Source organism: Artemia sp. Qi Xiang Cuo, chromosome 11 (assembly GCF_049724085.1).
Source record: "Artemia sp. Qi Xiang Cuo chromosome 11, ASM4972408v1, whole genome shotgun sequence".
Taxonomy (NCBI): Eukaryota; Metazoa; Arthropoda; class Branchiopoda; order Anostraca; family Artemiidae; genus Artemia; species Artemia sp. Qi Xiang Cuo.
In genome coordinates this window covers 17710587-17730499 of record NC_142804.1, presented here as the reverse complement: position 1 = coordinate 17730499, position 19913 = coordinate 17710587, and the positions used below count along the sequence as shown (strand labels likewise).

Sequence of the window (19913 nt, the reverse complement as noted above, 5' to 3'; positions counted from 1 at the left end):
TTTTTATAGCATACTATTTTTTGTATAAATTTTTTTAAATCATTTTGATTTCAACAGATTTATTAGAACTTTAATCCTCAGAATATTTTAGATCAAATTTACGACCGTTCCCACTACCAAAAAGTGGATGAAGATTTGCTGTATTTTTTTTCCAGAGAAATTGCCTGCAGATTGTTCTGGGTACCCAGCTGACTAATCGTATTTCAAACACTAAGATGTACAAAAAGTGCGGTCCAATTCCGCTTTCTACGGCTACAATGAAACAAAGATTGAGATGGCTAGAGTACGTCCTGCAAATGAAGGATGACAGATTGCCGAAGATTGTCCTTTTTGGTCAACCGTCTAGGGCTAACGGGAAGACGGGTCGATCGCGGTTGGGGTGAGAGAGTGTCACAAATAAAGATTTAAAGGAAATGGGAACTTCCTTGGAGGGTATAAAGAGGGAGGCTTTGAGTAGATTGCAATGGAGGAGGAGAGTGCATAGCTGTGTTTGCCTCAGGCAGCTTGGTGCTTCAGCGAGTTATTAGTAGTAGTATTTCCACTACTTTAGCTATTTTTGACTATGGTAATAAGACAATAACTACATAAGTACAAAAAATGCAAATAGTTCTTCAACTAATGGGTCACTTTGTCTTGATCCAATTCTCTTTGTTTTTTGTTAAAATTTTATTTCCCTTTAAGTTACTGGTATTTCTTTGTTTGTAAGTTTATCGGAGCAACCTATTATGTGCCCCCCGCTAAAGAAAATCCTAGATCTGCCCCTGACCCCCTTTGTATCAAAAGAGGGAGAAAAACAGAAACAACCTGGATGACAACTTATAACTGTAATTAGCATAATAAATCTTATTTCATTCTTTTTGAAAGTAATATTTTCTTGTTATGGCCTTATCAGCCTTTTAAGGACTCACAAGTCTTTAAAACTTTTTCCACTCAAGCGCATTGACTCAGAACTAGCGCATTGAAATGTGCCCTTGTTCTTCACAGCCTGAGATTTTTTGTGAATGCTTTTCCGTACTTTCTTTTGATTGCTTTATTTTTAAATTGTATTGAAAAGTTTTGTCTGAACAAAACTGAACGAAAATGACTAGAAAGGAGAAGAATAAGATAAAAGTAGGCATAAAATAAAAATTCATATACAAATATTTATGACATGTTTCGTTTATAATATAAAAAAATTATATAAGAAATAATTTAATTTACTCTTTTATATTGATTATGAATAAATTCATTTATTTTATTTTTAATTATTTTGTTTATATTATTTTCCCATATCTAAAAATATAGTATTTTATGGGGGCTATTCAGCATTTTGTTCTGCATTGAATGGTACCAAAAAAGTTTATGTTGCATTTCCTCAAGGCCCCTCTCTTTTTCAAGGCCCCTTCTAAACTTTGAGTTTTTAATTGGCACTAAAAATATAAAAAAAAAAAACTAAAAATATTACATATTGGGAATTTTTAGTTATAAAGAAGAAGATTGGGTCTTAAGTTTTAAGGGAAAAATACTATCATTAAAAATAATGAAGTTTTAAGGTTCAAAATAAAAATCACTTAAGTTTTATGCGAAAAGTCCGCAAAACGTTTTAAAGCAAAATCTTTTTTTTTTTCAAAATATTGAAGATTTAAAAGACGGCTCCATTGTTACATATATTTCATGCAAAATTCAAAATATACTCTTCTCAAAATTCTAAAAAATTCAAAATGATCTTTCATACAAACTTCTAAATGTTAAATATGGAATATAATGCAGGAAGTGCTATTTACTATTCCGGTATTGCAAGTTCACACTTTTCCGAATTACTAAATTTCGCAATTCGATAATCACACTTTCATCTTGACTCTAACAGCTTTTGAGCATATATATAAAAAAAGTCCCAACCAAATGCTTAGTTTCTTAGTTATTTATTAGTTGAATAAAATTCCTGTATGTACAAATGCGAGCTATCCAACCCATATGAAAACTGATGAATGAATTATTTGAATACATCAATAAACTAAAAGAAGCGAATCTTCGTCACAGTTTGCTTTCTTTAAAATAGAAAAAGCATAGAAAAAGCATATGTTATAGAAAAAGCATATGTTCTAAAATAGAAAAAGCATATGTTACATAGCATTTAGCTATTTTGACTATCGTAATAAGACAATAACTACATAAGTACAAAAATGCAAATAGTTCTTCAACTAATGGGTCACTTTGTCTTGATCCAATTTCTCTTTGTTTTTTGTTAAAATTTTATTTCTAATTTGTCTATTTTTGATTGTTATTCGGTTAGCATCGTTAATTTTTCACTTTATCCTTTTCATTTACATCTCATATCTTAATTTCATTCCTTTACAAATTAAATAAAAAAAAAAAAATTTCAACTGAAATTAAGGAGTAACATTAAAACTTAACAGGAATTATTACGTATATAAAGCGGGTTGCTTCTCCTCAACACCTTACTCTTTACGCTAAAGTTTCTTATTATTTTCAAAAAAGCATGCTATTCTTATAATTAAATGGCGCTTGTGTTTCAGGAGTCATCCATAAAGAAGTGGGACAAAATTAAAACTTCAGTGTAAAGAGCAAAGTGTTGAGGAGGGAGGAATCACTTTTATATACGTATTAATTTCTGTTTGTTTTAGGTTTTAATGTTGCTCCTTACTTTCAGTTGAAAAACCTTGCTTTCTTATTTAATTTCTGATCGTTTTTTAAGTAATGCCGGGAAATCTGGCCCCATCTCCACGGAGAAACCCCTCCCCACGGAATTATCCTCTAGACCAGGGATGAACAACCTGAATTATCTTGCGGGCCACTTTGGAAATGCATCATAACTCCGCGGGCCGCATATAAAATTATATATATCCATATTATATTTTGACCTATTATAGATATTTTTTGTAGTTACAGATTGAACAATAATGAATTTTCATTAATTATGTTTACTTTTATTTTTACATATAAACATAGATAATATAATTACAATAAAGATACTAAACGAACATTGTAAAAAATATATAATACTAAAATAAAATAACGAAATAAAAAATAAAATCATAGAAAAATATTTATTTCCCTAGTGCGACATTTGTTTCTCCCCTTTTTCACTTAGCTTTTGTAAGTCGATCTCAATTTGGGTATTCAAACATCGTAATTGGTGTGGAAGGTTAGCGTTCCTTGTGTTTTTTGGGTCTTCTGTGTTTGGTTAACTTCATTTTGAAATAAAAACGATTCTTATGTGCGAGTTGAACCAAAAGCGCTGACAACTTTTTGTGCTAAATTTCTGTAATTGGATAATTTTTCTTTTGTGACGTAAATGTTAAAAAAAAAATCTATTTTTGGTTCTGAATTTTCAAACATACGTTTTAATTCATCATTGCACTGTATGTCAATCAGATCCATTTGGAGATATTCTGGGACAGACTCAATTTCAACATGAAAAGGAGATAAATATATTTCATAAATTTTGGTGTATTTTTTCCAACTCTAAATTATTGAACAGGCTTTCAAAACATCTGCAAGTTTTCTTATTTCTTTTGCATATTTGATATAATTGTTACATTTTGATTTCTTAAATTTTTTCAACAATGGAAAGTGGTGAGCATTATTAAATTTCCATAGTGATTCATAACAACAATTTCTTCTTAAATTCTCTGATGTGATTAAATGTATCAACTATGAGGTTATGTTTTACTTCCATTGATATATTTAATTCATTGAGTTTGTTGACAATAGCCACTAAGAAGCATTAATCCAACAACCACTCATCATTTCTTAATTCTGGCAAGGACCATTGTCGGTCATTCATAAACAAATCAATCTCTTCTCGTAACTGATAAAATCGCTGTAAATATCTTTCACGACTTAACCATCTGACTCGACTGAAGTGCACAGAATCTAATTTTCTTTAAGAAAATCTTTAAATTGTCGATGCGCAAGTGCATGTGATCGAATGTAATTCACAGTTTTTATTACTCTACTTGCATAACATGATACATCGATACTACATGGGCTATACAACATAATAATATAATACTTGGGTTATATACATCGATAAATAATATTGTTAAGAATGAGACATCGAATCTGTAATGTTCCAAGCAGGGTTGCTACTCAGCAGGTTTTTTTGGTGCCAATTTGGGTGGCAAAAAAGTGTCACTTTCGTATAAAAAGTGTCATTATCCAAAAATCTGCCACTCGCGATGCTTCGCTTCGCTAGAGCTGGTACCAACAAGCTTTTCAAATTGGAAATATTGACCAATCCACTTGGGATCGCCTCTGCGCGGCTTTCCGCATCTTTAAATTTTCAAACATTAAAAGTCTACTCTAGTGCCATCTATCAGCTACAAAAATTGCTGAAAAAAAATTAATAGATGCTGAAAAAAAAATTAATATGTGCTTAATTAATATCGTTATGCCATTTCTGATAATTAATCCATTTTTTTTGGCTATGTATCGCGAAGAATACAGGGAATCCAGATCACGACAGTTACAATTGGCACTGCGGTCATATCAACATTAGTAAAGAATTTGAACATAATCTATAACCCATCTGAGTTCCGAACAGGGATATATACATGAACATAGATATCTCTCTGTAATCAAGAAACAACAAAACACACCAACCGGTATAGGAAGACTTGATTCATAACACAATATCACATAAAAACCCAAACACCACCTAAATCTGCGGCATGAGGCAACGACCGTCCAATGGTGTGTCGTGTGCAAGGCTATTGTTGTCTCGTTGGGTACAACTGACCAAGCTCGCCATGTAGTACTGTCTGTAATTGTAATTCTAATTAAGCTAGCTAAAGCCTTTTATACCCAGTAATTCTTCACGAAAAATTAAGCTTAAAAATGTGATTTATAACAAATATGATTTTAAATGCCATCCAGTACTAAGGTAAAAGGTACTAAGATATAATACGTAATTTTAGCTTGCATGGCTGTTTTTAAACTGAAAAAGCAACTCAATCGATGACATTTTTGTAGGTTTTAATCTATTGTCTAAAAATAACTCTTTTTGTCAATTAGAGCTGTGGAGACAATAATACCACTATTTTCAATTTCAAAAACCCGACAGTTTTTTGTCTTTTTTCATCTTTAATCTTTTTTCATTTTCTTTTGTTCATTTTCTTTTTTCATTCTTTTGTTCTTTTGGACAAAACATTGAATCTTTAGTGCTGAAAATATTAAAGGAGATACTTGCATTGAAGGATACAAGTTGTATCTTAATCCTCATTTTCTACTCTTCATTACCATCACAATTACTAAGCGATGCCATACAGTTAAGCAACATGCTAATTGGTTTGACCAAAACGAATGACCAACACAAAGAATGCATGACTGCAAAAGATGGTTCAAGACAATTTTTTTATGACAATACAAAGTTTAGCGCTATAGTGGTCAGAAATGTAAAGGATAAAAATTATGCAAAAAATATTAAATATCATATTTTTCTGTAGTGGGTGAGCAGCTTTTTATTTTTTTTTTATGGTGGGGTGGTTTTTATAGCATACTATTTTTTGTATCAATTTTTTTAAATCATTTTGATTTCAACAGATTTATTAGAACTTTAATCCTCAGCATATTTTAGATCAAATTTACGACCGTTTCCACTACCAAAAAGCGGATGAAGATTTGCTGTATTTTTTTTCCAAAGAAATTGCCTACGGATTGTTCTGGGTACCCGGCTGACTGACCATATTTCAAACAGTAGGCTGTGCGAAAAATGCGGTCCAATCCCGCTTTCTAGGGCTATAATGAGAGAAATATTGAGATGGCTTGAGTACGTCCTGCAAATGAAGGATGACAGATTGCCGAAGATTGTCCTTTTTGGTCAACCGTCTAGGGCTAACGGGAAGACGGGTCGATCGCGGTTGGGGTGAGAGAGTGTCACAAATAAAGATTTAAAGGAAAGTGGAACTTCCTTGGAGGGTATAAGAGGGAGGCTTTGAGTAGATTGCAATGGAGGAGGAGAGTGCATAGCTGTGTTTGCCTCAGGCAGCTTGGTGCTTCAGCGAGTTATTAGTAGTAGTATTTCCACTACTTTAGCTATTTTTGACTATGGTAATAAGACAATAACTACATAAGTATAAAAAATGCAAATAGTTCTTCAACTAATGGGTCACTTTGTCTTGATCCAATTCTCTTTGTTTTTTGTTAAAATTTTATTTCCCTTTAAGTTACTGGTATTTCTTTGTTTGTAAGTTTATCGGAGCAACCTATTATGTGCCCCCCGCTAAAGAAAATCCTAGATCTGCCCCTGACCCCCTTTGTATCAAAAGAGGGAGAAAAACAGAAACAACCTGGATGACAACTTATAACTGTAATTAGCATAATAAATCTTATTTCATTCTTTTTGAAAGTAATATTTTCTTGTTATGGCCTTATCAGCCTTTTAAGGACTCACAAGTCTTTAAAACTTTTTCCACTCAAGCGCATTGACTCAGAACTAGCGCATTGAAATGTGCCCTTGTTCTTCACAGCCTGAGATTTTTTGTGAATGCTTTTCCGTACTTTCTTTTGATTGCTTTATTTTTAAATTGTATTGAAAAGTTTTGTCTGAACAAAACTGAACGAAAATGACTAGAAAGGAGAAGAATAAGATAAAAGTAGGCATAAAATAAAAATTCATATACAAATATTTATGACATGTTTCGTTTATAATATAAAAAAATTATATAAAAAATAATTTAATTTACTCTTTTATATTGATTATGAATAAATTCATTTATTTTATTTTTAATTATTTTGTTTATGTTATTTTCCCATATCTAAAAATATAGTATTTTACGGGGGCTATTCAGCATTTTGTTCTGCATTGAATGGTACCAAAAAAGTTTATGTTGCATTTCCTCAAGGCCCCTCTCTTTTTCAAGGCCCCTTCTAAACTTTGAGTTTTTAATTGGCACTAAAAATATAAAAAAAAAAAACTAAAAATATTACATATTGGGAATTTTTAGCTATAAAGAAGAAGATTGGGTCTTAAGTTTTAAGGTAAAAATACTATAATTAAAAATCATGAAGTTTTAAGGTTCAAAATAAAAATCACTTAAGTTTTATGCGAAAAGTCCGCAAAACGTTTTAAAGCAAAATCTTTTTTTTCAAACTATTGAAGATTTCAAAGACGGCTCCATTGTTACATATATTTCATGCAAAATTCAAAATATACTCTTCTCAAAATTCTAAAAAATTCAAAATGATCTTTCATACAAACTTCTAAATGTTAAATATGGAATATAATGCAGGAAGTGCTATTTACTATTCCGGTATTGCAAGTTCACACTTTTCCGAATTACTAAATTTCGCAATTCGATAATCACACTTTCATCTTGACTCTAACAGCTTTTGAGCATATATATAAGAAAAAAGTCCCAACCAAATGCTTAGTTTCTTAGTTATTTATTAGTTGAATAAAATTCCTGTATGTACAAATGCGAGCTATCCAACCCATATGAAAACTGATGAATGAATTATTTGAATACATCAATAAACTAAAAGAAGCGCAATCTTCGTCACAGTTTGCTTTCTTTAAAATAGAAAAAGCATAGAAAAAGCATATGTTATAGAAAAAGCATATGTTCTAAAATAGAAAAAGCATATGTTACATAGCATTTAGCTATTTTGACTATCGTAATAAGACAATAACTACATAAGTACAAAAATGCAAATAGTTCTTCAACTAATGGGTCACTTTGTCTTGATCCAATTTCTCTTTGTTTTTTGTTAAAATTTTATTTCTAATTTGTCTATTTTTGATTGTTATTCGGTTAGCATCGTTAATTTTTCACTTTATCCTTTTCATTTACATCTCATATCTTAATTTCATTCCTTTACAAATTAAATTAAAAAAAAAAATTTCAACTGAAAGTAAGGAGTAACATTAAAACTTAACAGGAATTATTACGTATATAAAGTGGGTTGCTTCTCCTCAACACCTCGCTCTTTACGCTAAAGTTTTTATTATTTTCAAAAAAGCATGTTATTGTTCTAATTAAATGGCCCTTGTGTTTCAGGAGTCATTCTTAAAGAATTGGGACTAAAATCAAACTTTAGCGTAAAGAGCGAGGTGTTGAGGAGGGAGGAATCACTTTTATATACGTAATAATTTCTGTTTGTTTTAAGTTTTAATGTTGCTCCTTACTTTCAGTTGTAAAACTTTGCTTTTTTATTTAATTTCTGGTCGTTTTTTATGTAATGCCGGGAAATCTGGCCCCATTTCCATGGAGAAATCCCCCTCCCCATGGAATTATCCTCTAGACCAGGGATGAACAACCTGAATTATCTTCCGGGCCACTTTGGAAATGCATCATAACTTCGCGGGCCGCATATAAAATTATATATATCCATATTATATTTAGACCTATTATAGATATTTTTTGTAGTTACAGATTGAACAATAATGAATTTTCATTAATTATGTTTACTATTATTTTTACATATAAACATAGATAATATAATTACAATAAAGATACTAAACGAACATTGTAAAAAATATATAATACTAAAATAAAATAACGAAATAAAAAATAAAATCATAGAAAAATATTTATTTCCCTAGTGCGACATTTGTTTCTCCCCTTTTTCACTTAGCTTTTGTAAGTCGATCTCAATTTGGGTATTCAAACATCGTAATTGGTGTGGAAGGTTAGCGTTCCTTGTGTTTTTTGGGTCTTCTGTGTTTGGTTAACTTCATTTTGAAAAAAAAAAACGATTCTTATGTGCGAGTTGAACCAAAAGCGCTGACAACTTTTTGTGCTAAATTTCTGTAATTGGATAATTTTTCTTTTGTGACGTAAATGTTAAAAAAAAAATCTATTTTTGGTTCTGAATTTTCAAACATACGTTTAAATTCATTATTGCGCTGTAGGTCAATCAGATCCATTTGGAGATATTCTGGGACAGACTCAATTTCAACATGAAAAGGAGATAAATATATTTCAAAAATTTTGGTGTATTTTTTCCAACTCTAAATTATTGAACAGGCTTTCAAAACATCTGCAAGTTTTCATATTTTTTTTGCATATTTGATATAATTGTTACATTTTGATTTTTTAAATTCTTTCAACAATTGAAAGGGGTGAGCATCATTCATTTTCCATAGTGATTCAAAACAACAATTTCTTCTGAAATTCTCTGATGTGATTAAATGTATCAACTATGAGGTTATGTTTTCCTTGCAGTGATATATTTAATTCATTGAGTTTGTTGACAATATCCACTAAGAAGCATTAATCCAATAACCACTCATCATTTCTTAATTCTGGCAAGGACCATTGTCGGTCATTCATAAACAAATCAATCTCTTCTCGTAACTGATAAAATCGCTGTAAATATCTTTCACGACTTAACCATCTGACTCGACTGAAGTGCACAGAATCTAATTCTTTCAGAAAATCCTTAAATTGTCGATGCGCAAGTGCATGTGTGATCGAATGTAATTCACTATTTTTATAACTCTACTTACATGACATGATACATTGATAATACTTGGGCTATACAATATAATAATATAATACTTGGGCTATATACATTGATAAATAATATTGTTAAGAATGAGACATCGAATCTGTAATGTTCCAAGCAGGGTTGCTACTCAGCAGGTTTTTTTGGTGCCAATTTGGGTGGCAAAAAAGTGTCACTTTCGTATAAAAAGTGTCATTATCCAAAAATCTGCCACTCGCGATGCTTCGCTTCGCTAGAGCTGGTACCAACAAGCTTTTCAAATTGGAAATATTGACCAATCCACTTGGGATCGCCTCTGCGCGGCTTTCCGCATCTTTAAATTTTCAAACATTAAAAGTCTACTCTAGTGCCATCTATCAGCTACAAAAATTCATATTGATTTTACTTAGGCAATGCTGATTCTCCGCTTTGCGCAGCAATTTCACTCTTGTCAAATTTCCAACCCTCCCCTTAAAACCCCCTAAAGCACAATTGGCGTTTGCGATATAAATACATTCTAAGATTAGGTTAGCTCTCCATAAATAGAGATACTGGAGATATTTCATTAAGCCTAATTTAGAACAATTTAATTTTCAAGGACTCAATCAATATTTTCGCACGGTCTAACTTGAGAAAACCTATTTGCACATCAAATGATGACCGAATTTGCAGACCAGCTAAAGCTATAGCAAAACAAAGGATTATTGCTCAATCATCTTGGTAAATTTATTTTTCATTGATTCCAACCTGGTTCTTATTTAGTTTTTGTTCTGTCGTTGTCAAGCAAACTTCGAAAGGTACGATTTCTTTGGTTTCTTTTTCTTTTCTTTCTTTTTTGTTTAGCACTGAGAACGACTTGGCGGGGGTCCTTGTCGAAATATTTGCTTATTTCTTCTTCTTCATGGTTCGCCACTGGCTGACAAAATCCTCGTTTTTTCACCTTTTTTTAATTTATTTTTAATTTTGTTATTTTCTGTCCTCTCTGAGTTTCATTTGTTTACGATAAAAAATGGGACTTCGTCCCCAGAGTACTTATTTCTCTATTTTTTCTGAGTAGTTACTCATAGCGCAAAAAAGGAACGAAAAAGAAAAAGTCGTCCGAGTTTTTTTTTGAGAAAACGGAAAAACGGGACAGCAATACTCGTCTACATTGAGTTTTTCATCCAGTTTTTCCGCACAATCTGGATTATTACAGTGAGTTTGGGTACTTCAAAATTTTCTTTTCTCTGAAAATAATGAACAGAATGAACACGAACATAGATCGCAGCTATTGATGAAGCTATGATAAATACAACTAATAGTCGATCAGACACTAACTTTCAAATAATTTATTTGGAAAAAACTTTTCTCTGAAAATAATGAACAGAATGAACACGAACATAGATCGCAGCTATTGATGAAGCTATGATAAATACAACTAATAGTCGATCAGACACTAACTTTCAAATAATTTATTTGGAAAAAACTTTAGGTATGCTTCTGTTGAGGTTCATGGGAGAAAGAACTTGCGGAAATTATCACTTATTACTCTTAAAATTTCATTACCAGGAAATAGCTATAAGGAGGAAGTGCGTCCAATACTTTTTTTGGTAGTGATTAATCAGCAGGTTTCCAAAATGTTTGTTATTTATGATTAATATTATGATAATGAAGCATGAGATTTATGATTAACATAAAGGAGCATAAACATAGCAATAGCAATAGCAATAATTCTGAATCTGAAAACAGAGAGATAGAAAAATGAAAATAAAAGGCTTCTACATTGACAGTTTTCTTTCCAGTGTTTTTTTTTTTTTTTTTTTTAAAAAAAATACTACTTTGAAAAAAATACCACTTTTGCCAAAAGTGCCACAATAGTGTCACGTTTCCCCAAAAGTGCCACTTTAAAAAAGTGCTAAAAGTGGCAAGAAAGGGCCAACGGTGGCAGTCCTGTTTCCAAGATGTGCGGGCATTATGAGGGTGCAGAATATAAAAGTGTGATGAATCTCGTGGACTGGAAAAATGTTTACGGCAGGCCGCTTGCGGCCCGTTGGCTGGCCACCCTTGCCCTAGACAATTCAATCCCGCTGAAGATTTTCTCCGGACAATTACGCTTAACCACTCCGAGCGTAAAATTGAGACAGAAAAGAGAAAGCAAGAAATACAAAAAATAACTTTGTATAAGACTTCTGGCAAATTCCCCCAGTGTATAATTTTCCCTGGCACGTTCACTCCCTGGAAACTCCCTCCCCGTGAAAAAAACCCCAGCAGAAAATTTGCCCCTCCCCCACCCGAAAATGTATGCATACATCCCAATAATAAATACTATTGACAAACAATGGGCTAATTTTATAACTTAAAGACCTTCCTCCTGGGGCTGTGGAGGGTCAAGTTATACCCAAAGGCATAGTTATTTGGCCTTTCAACTATGATGAACCAAATGGCCATCTCAAAATTTTGATCGAGCGATTTCGGGAAAAAAAGGCGGGGAAGGGGGCCTAGTTACCCTCCAATTTTTTTTTACTCAAAAAGGGCACTAAAACGTTTAATTTCCGTTCCAATGAGCCCTCTTTTGGTATTCTAGAACCACTGAGTCGATACGATCACCCCCAGGGAAACAAATAAACACGCGTTCGTGATCTTTCTTCTCGCAAAAAAATACAAAATTCCACATTTTTGCACATAGGAGCTTGAAACTGTTTCAGTAGGGTTCTCTAATACGCTGGATCTGATGGTGAGATTTTCACTAAAATCCCTTGGGTTTTAAGGGATGTTTCTCACTTTTTTCAAAAATCAGGAAAAATTTCTCAAGATCATAACCTTTGATGAGTAAGACTAAACTTAATGAAATTTATATATTTGAAATCAACATAAAAAGACGATTCTTTTGATATATCTATTTGTATCAAAATTCCATTTTTCAGAGATCCAGTTACTATTGAGCCGGGTCGCTCCTTACGTACAGTTCGTTACCACGAACTGTTAGATAAAGCTGTTCTGGTAAGTTGGACAGTTCCAGCGTCTAATTCTTCATTTTTACAGGTAATAGTGGTTGAACAACAACAAAACTGCAAAGAAGAAACCACAAGTATATTTGTCAAATATTCCCAAACGACTGAGGTGAAAGGGCAGATTCAAAAAACATCGCCCCCCAAAAATACTCTTACGTCACTATTCCAGAGCAATAGGGTCCGCCCCATATTTAATGAACCTATGCCATTAGACAAGTTCGAATTGAAGAATGATATTAAGATAGAGACATCTGTACAAAAATTTGAAAATTAATGGTGAATTTCATACTTGATTGTGATGAGGGAACCCTAGATCCTAAGTCTCCGTATTCTTTAATGTTTATTCTAAGTTGCTTCTTAGATGAAACTACTTATTGTTGTACTACTGCTGTTATGCTTAGTATTATTTAAATTTTATAAATTATGAAGGGTAGCATTATGATTTTTCTTTCTGATGTGAATATGAATCTCTTTTTCTTTCTTTCTTTATGATATGAATATGATATAAATATGATGAGAATGCTATGAATATGATTTTTTTCATTATATGAATATGTTTTTTCTCTGGGGGGCGGGGGGGAAGAGAAGCCACTCCTACTTTATTTTTCTTCTCGCAACATTTATAACGGCTTGCATGATGACGACTTTTGGAATCGTCTTTTCTGTCTCAAATTGGTAACAAATGTTACTGAGAAAAAATATAGTTATAATGGTATTTTGAAAACCATTAATAAATATGGAATTGTTATCGAATAAAATTGCAAATATATAAATTTTAATAGCAAAGTCACATTATATGAACTATTGCAAAAGCCCTGATATAGAGGCTAATCACAGTTCTCGGTTATAATGCATAAATCTATTTGTTAGAGTTGAAATTTTTCTTTTGGAATTATTTTAATTACAGTTTAAGACTTATCAAAAGGTCTTGATGGACTTATTTAAAATTTGTAAAAAAAATAAATAAATATTGCAGTGCGTCTCCTTTGTTAAAATAATTAAGTTATTAAAAACATACCTTAAGTCATTTTAAATTATCAATATATATATTGAATTAATATGTTGAGTATTTATTTTATTCTGCTTTTTGTATCGTTCAAGAAGTATTGTGCATTAATATTTTATAAGCAATTAACAAAGCACTAATTGGAATTAATTCCTTTGCTAGTCAATACCGTGTTTTGTTTTTCGTAAATGCCTTAAGTTTTGACTAGTGGTTTAATGTTATATCTAAGCTTTGTGACATGTAGTCAACGTATAAATATTTTTTAATGTGAAATAATCTGTAAAGTAATTAATAATTCTATATTAAGTTTGAAAAGGATGATGAAACAAATCGCCTGCAAGAAACAGAATGTTTCTATTTAAGTGACATATTATGTTTAAAGTTAAAAGAGAGAAATGTAATTAACAGTAATTAACCTCTCGCTTTAAAAAAAGAATGCAGTGGTATATACAAAATTGAGTGTTTTTTTACTATATATGTAACAATTTATGCTTTGTTTGTATTCTAATGTAAAAATTTATTTTAGCCACAGCCTTAGTTTTTTTTGGAAACCAAATTTTTCGTAACATCTTTTTGGATCCATTTTTTTCAGTATTTTTTTTTATACATTTTTGGAAAGTAACAAATTTCAAAGCCAGTTCAATTTTATCTTGATACCAACAGCTCACACCATCAGAAACCAAACCATAACTGGTCAACTAATATTTTGGAAACATTATGCAGTATTAAAGAACTTTGCTACCAGTTCATCATAAAGTGATATAAAATCAGAACTTAAATTAGGCTTAGAAATATCAAAGAAAGTACTACGTAGCCTTACTGGCTTTATGTTCTTTGAAAGAATATGTGAAAATGCTTTGTGTTGGAAAAATATGTGAAAGTTTAAAAACCAAAATTGTTATGTATAATTTATCCAAGGCGTTTCTAACATCGGAAAACAAACGGTAAATCAACCACATCACTCAGATAAATTAAATTATTAATGAGAATTAAATTTAAACTCAAATAATTAATAAAGTTTCTGAAATAACTTTAAATCAAATTTAAGCAAAAGCACTAATATAATACTTATGCGTCTAAAATTCACTATTTCACAACTTTGAGATAATGAAAGGTCAATTTCAAAGTTCAAAGTTGACTTTTAATTTCTAATTTATCATTTTTGATTATGTAAAAATATAAATTTCATTATTACATGAACTTGAGTTGAAGGAACATTTTCAACTTCAAGGTGTTGAGCTACTACTCAACCTTTCATTATTAAAACTATTGAGTTCATATTTTGATTTTTGCGTTTCAATGTTTGGAACTTTAAAGTGTGACGTTGAAATTGAATATTGTTGAAACAAAACCATCAACCTCAATGATTAAGATCCCTTAGAAAGGTTTTAGACCAAAGTAGTTCAAAGTTGCTATTGATGCTCGAACAATCGAAGAACCTTCCAAAGCTATGAAATATCTAAAGATAATAAACAGGATAATTTTGATTTTGAACTTTTACTAGTTCTTATATTAGTTCTCAAATATTATACTTTAAAGTTCATCAGTTCACTAACTTTGAGATGAAAGGTCATCTTTAACTTCAAAGTTGAAAGGCTGAGCAGAAGTTCAATGAGTTGAAGTTGAAACTGCTCTTTTTCCTCAAGTTCATATAATAATAAATTCAAACTTTGAATTCAAACGTGAGTTTCAAAACATATTATCAATTGTATAATAAAACTTTTAACTTCGGAATTGAACTTTGAATTTCAATGTTCAAGATTAGATCATTTGCTTTTAAAGTTTGAATTTCGATGTTACACTTATAATATGAGGTTTGAAATTGAAAGTTCTAATTTTGAAGTTTGAGTTTGGAGCACTATTGCCAAACTCAAATGTTTCAAGTGATCTAACTTTGAACTTTGAAAGTTCAAAGTTTGACTTCAATGTTCAAAGTTGTATGGTCAGTATTAATTATATGTTTATTGAGAATTTTGAACGTTCAAATGATCTCCAAAGATTCAAATAACCTATAAAGTTCAATCGAAGTTCAAAGTAAACTTAGATCACTCAGAAAAACTATAGATCAAAGCAGTTCAAAGTTCAACTACTAAGTTCAAAGATTATTTGCTTTCAATGTTCAGCACTTTCACACGAGACAGGTCAAATACCACTTCAAAGTTTGAACTTTTGATCGTTTGAATTATATGAAAGTTTGATCTTTGACCTTTTTCCTTTGAAATCAAAGGTTTTTTTGTACTTTGAACTTTCAAAGTTATATTACCACTATGGATAATAGTTCAAACGTAGTTCCAAGAGGTTAAAGAACTTTTAACTTTGGAAAGACCTGTGGTCATCCAAAAATACTTGAATGGTTGAATTTGAATAGTGACTTCTTCTTTTGCATTTTTCCCTTTTTTGAACTGTGAACTTTGAACTTTCAAAGTGATCACTCTTTCTCGGTTATAAACTATTACTTTTTGAAGTCAAAGTTTGACCATCACTATTGACAATGAAAAGATTTAAAAAAACTTAGAATCCTTTACAAATGAACTTTTTGAACTTTGAAAAATGAAAAACTTTGAACTTACGAAGTTCAAAGGTCGTAGAAATTTGAAATTTTAATCATGATCAAAACTGTCAACTTTTAAAAGAGCAACTACTGTGGTAAAACTTCAAAGTTAAAAGTTCGAAAAGTTGAATTTTGAATTTATAATAGTGATAGTCAAATTTTGAACTATGACCTTTGATCTATTATTGATTTTGAACTATAGCTTGAACTATAATTGATCACAGTTAAAGTGTTTATAATTCAAAGTTGAACTTTGATTGTGCTTTCTTCAAATGTTGAAGTTAAAATCAAGCCCAAAGAAATTAAAGGTTCAAAGCTCAAAGAGCTTTTGATGCTTTGAACCATGAAATTGAAGTTTTAAATTTGAAGTTAACTTCTCATAGTTAAAGCAAATATAAATGAAGTTTGAACTATATTATACGTTGTAATCTGTGAACTCTGAAGGCTTAAGTACCAGATCAAAGGTCTAAATTCAAAGAGCCTTTGATCTTTCGATGTTTGACCTTCAAAGTAGTAGTGATAGTAGCAGTAATAGTAGAATCTTTAGAAGTAGCAGTAGTAGTAGTATTAGTAGTAGTAGTAGTATCAGTAGTAGTAGTAGTAGTATTAGTCGTAGCAGTAATAGTACTAGTGGTAGTATTATTATTATTATTAGTAGTAGTAGTGGTAGTAGTAGTGGTAATAGTAGTTGTAGTAATAGTCGGAGTAGTAAAAGTAGTAGTAGTAGTAGTAGTAGTAGTAGTAGTAATAATAATATAGTAGTAATAGCATTAGCCGAAGAAGTAGGAGTAGCAGTGTAGTTATAGTAGTAGTAATAGTAGCTATTATACTAGTGGTTATAGTTGCAGTAGTGGTAGTAGTAGTAGTACACAGAGAGTGAGAGACAGAGAGCAAGAAAAAGGCGGAAAAAGAGAGAGAGGGACAGGGAGAGAAGGAAAAAGAGATAGCGAGTGAGGGAGACAAAGAGCGAGAGAGAGACAGAGAGCGAGAGAGAGACGGAGAGGGATAGAGAGACAGAGAGCGAGAGAGAAATAAGCAGTGAGAATGACAGATACGTATAGCGAGAGAGACAGAGCGGGAGAGAGACTGAGGGTGGGATGGAGGTAGAGAGTGACAAAAGCGAGAAAGTGACAGAGAGCGAGAGAAATAACGAGAAAGAGTAAGAAAGTATGAGAGAGAAAAAAAGATTGAGAGAAAGAGAGATAGACAGTGGGGAGAGAGAGTCAGGGAGCAAGAGAGACAAAGAGCGAAAGAGAGACAAAGATCGAAAGAGACGGAGAGAGAGAGAGAGAGAGAGAGAGAGAGAGAGAGAGAGAGAGAGAGAGAGAGAGAGAGAGAGAGAGAGAGAGAGACAGAGAGAGAGAGAGAGAGACAAAGAGTCAGAGAGAGAGAGAGAGAGAGAGAGAGAGAGAGAGAGAGAGAGAGAGAGAGAGAGAGAGAGATACAGAGAGAGACAAAGACACAGACAGAGATAGAGACAGAGAGAGAGAGAGAGAGAGAGAGAGAGAGAGAGAGAGAGAGACAGCGAAACAAACAGAATGGCTTTAGCGTAAAGAGCAAGGTATTAAGAAGGAGAGAATCCCCCTCATATACAGAATTATTTCTGTTCGTTTCAAGTTTTAATGCTGCTCCTTACATTCAATTGAAAGAATATTAATCCAGTTTCTGATCCTTTTTAAAACAATTCTTGGAAATCCGCTTCGCAATCCATTGAAAATCCCCCTGACTCAATTGAAGACCCGTCCCCAGTTAAGATTACAGTGTTTATATTATGACAAAGCAAATGGTAGCTAAATTGCTTGAATAGTGAAGGAATTCCATTGGCTTGAATAACAATAAAAGTTGCTTGAACTATGATATTCTGCATTGAGAGCATCTTTTTTTCGTTTTTTTCCACTCAGATAGCTGGGCATTAGATTATACGTGCTTTTGTAATTAAAAAAACATTTAACACAAAATCTATGTTTTACAGAGAACTGTATTTTCATATACTATATCATGAATTTTGTCAAAGAGTCATTAGAACTATGACGTAAATAGAAAAACACATTATGACATTACCTGAGATAAAAATCGCTATAATTCTGACGACATAATACAAGAAGTTGTGACGTCAACGTTTGATATAAATAAAAGTAGTATTTAGAACATAGATCAAATAGCAATAAGATGCCTTCTAAGCGAGTTATATGCTTATATGACGTAATAAGTGAATGCAATATTTATACACGCATATCTATCTACAAGAAATTTCTATTTTACTTTTGTGCTCAGTTAAGGGTCACAAAAGCTATTGTTTAAACTGGAAAATTATTTATGATATCCGAGCAATAACTTGAATCTTTCAATTCAAGCTTGAAAATACCTTAAAATTTAAAAACTAGTTTTATTTTCGTTTACGTTATAACTACCCGACGCGGGATTGAATGTATATATTCATACAAAAAATTCATTTTTTATTTATTTTAGTTTTCAGTTCAGAATCGCTAAGTTTATTATGTAAAGTGCAAAAATACTTATGATATCTGAGAAATGATTTTAATCTTTTCATTCAAACTAGAAAACTACCTGAAAATTAAAAAATTAGTTTTATTTTTTGTTAGGTTCTTGATACTTGATTAATTTAAAAAAACTTTTTCCACAAAATAAGTGTTTCAAAGAAAAGTAAACAACTCCATTAAACAAAAAATGAGCAAAAATTAAATCAAATAATCTACCAAGCGTGAAACTGCCACAAATCTGCATCGATAAATAAATAAAACCCAAAACAAACAGAAATTACAATAAATAATCGATTCAAACTCAAAACGATCTGGAATTAACATAAGTTGGGCGCAAAATCCCTATGGCTTCCCAAGGCCAGAACAAAATTTGCACTTTACTGAAAAAATACAAATGAATGTGCATTGTCATTTTAATATACATATACTGAAATTTTGTAATCAAAATGTTAAAATTATTTGATTTATTTAAATTATAAAAGTAAAACATTTATATTTATTTCAGTAAAGTACAATTTTTTCTGGCCTTGGGAAGGCATAGGCGTTTTGCGCCCAACTTATGTTAATCCAGATCGTTTTGAGTTTTTAATAAACAACGCTTTCAATAAAAAGTTTATATGCCCCAGGACATATCTTACAATCCTCACCCTGAGGGTTGTCGGGGGAAGGGTTGTCATCCTTAAGGACCTAATTTCCGAAACTTCAACTACATTGAATAAAATGGTTATCTAAAAATTTTCATAGGATGTGTTTGGGGAAAGGTGGGCTTGAGAGGGGGATTAGTTGCCCTCAAATCACGTTTGACTATAAAAGAGGGTACTATCCTGTTTGGATTTCAAATCGAATGAGCCCTTTTACAAGTTTCCACGAAAAAGATTTCAATAAAAACCTTATATGCCCCCAGGGCATAACTTATAATCCTTGCCCTGTTGGTTGTGGGGGAGTGTCTTCCTCAAAAATATATTTTCGATCTGGAAATCAACTACGCTGGACAAAATGGCTATCTCAAATTTTTTTTTGGATTTGTTTGGTGGAATGATGGTCTTGGGTGGGGGCCGAGGTGCCCTACGACCACTGTCGAATATTAAAACGGGTGGTATCCTTTTGAATTTACAACAGAGTGAGCCTTATTTGAAGTTATTACGACAGTGCCTTCTATAAAAACTTTGTATGCCCTCCACGCATAAGGTACAACTATTGTCGTGAGGACTGTGGTGGATTGTCTATCTCAAAATTTTGATTGGATTTGTTTCAGGGAATGATGGGCGGGGGGGGGGGATAGTTGCCCTCCAATCACTTTCGACTATTAAAAAGGGCACTAGAACTCTCAATTTCCAATCGAATGAGCTTTTTTTGAAGTTTCTATGACGACCTCTTCCATATGAAGTGCCCTGCTCTAACGGAAAAAATAATACATAGTACATTGTGCCAACATC

General features: G+C 31.9%; 1 protein-coding gene across 1 annotated transcript in view; it reads left to right on the top strand.

Moving 5' to 3' along the window:
* LOC148946712 (cyclic nucleotide-gated channel beta-1-like) overlaps positions 1 to 12995 on the top strand; it is a 64418-nt gene extending 51423 nt beyond the window's left edge. The window contains exon 10 of the mRNA XM_089096401.1: positions 12451 to 12995. Coding sequence (XP_088952527.1) covers positions 12451 to 12693 — 243 coding nt within the window. The 3' untranslated portion in view covers positions 12694 to 12995. The remainder of the gene's footprint in view (positions 1 to 12450) is intronic.
* The last annotated feature ends 6918 nt before the right edge of the window (positions 12996 to 19913 follow it).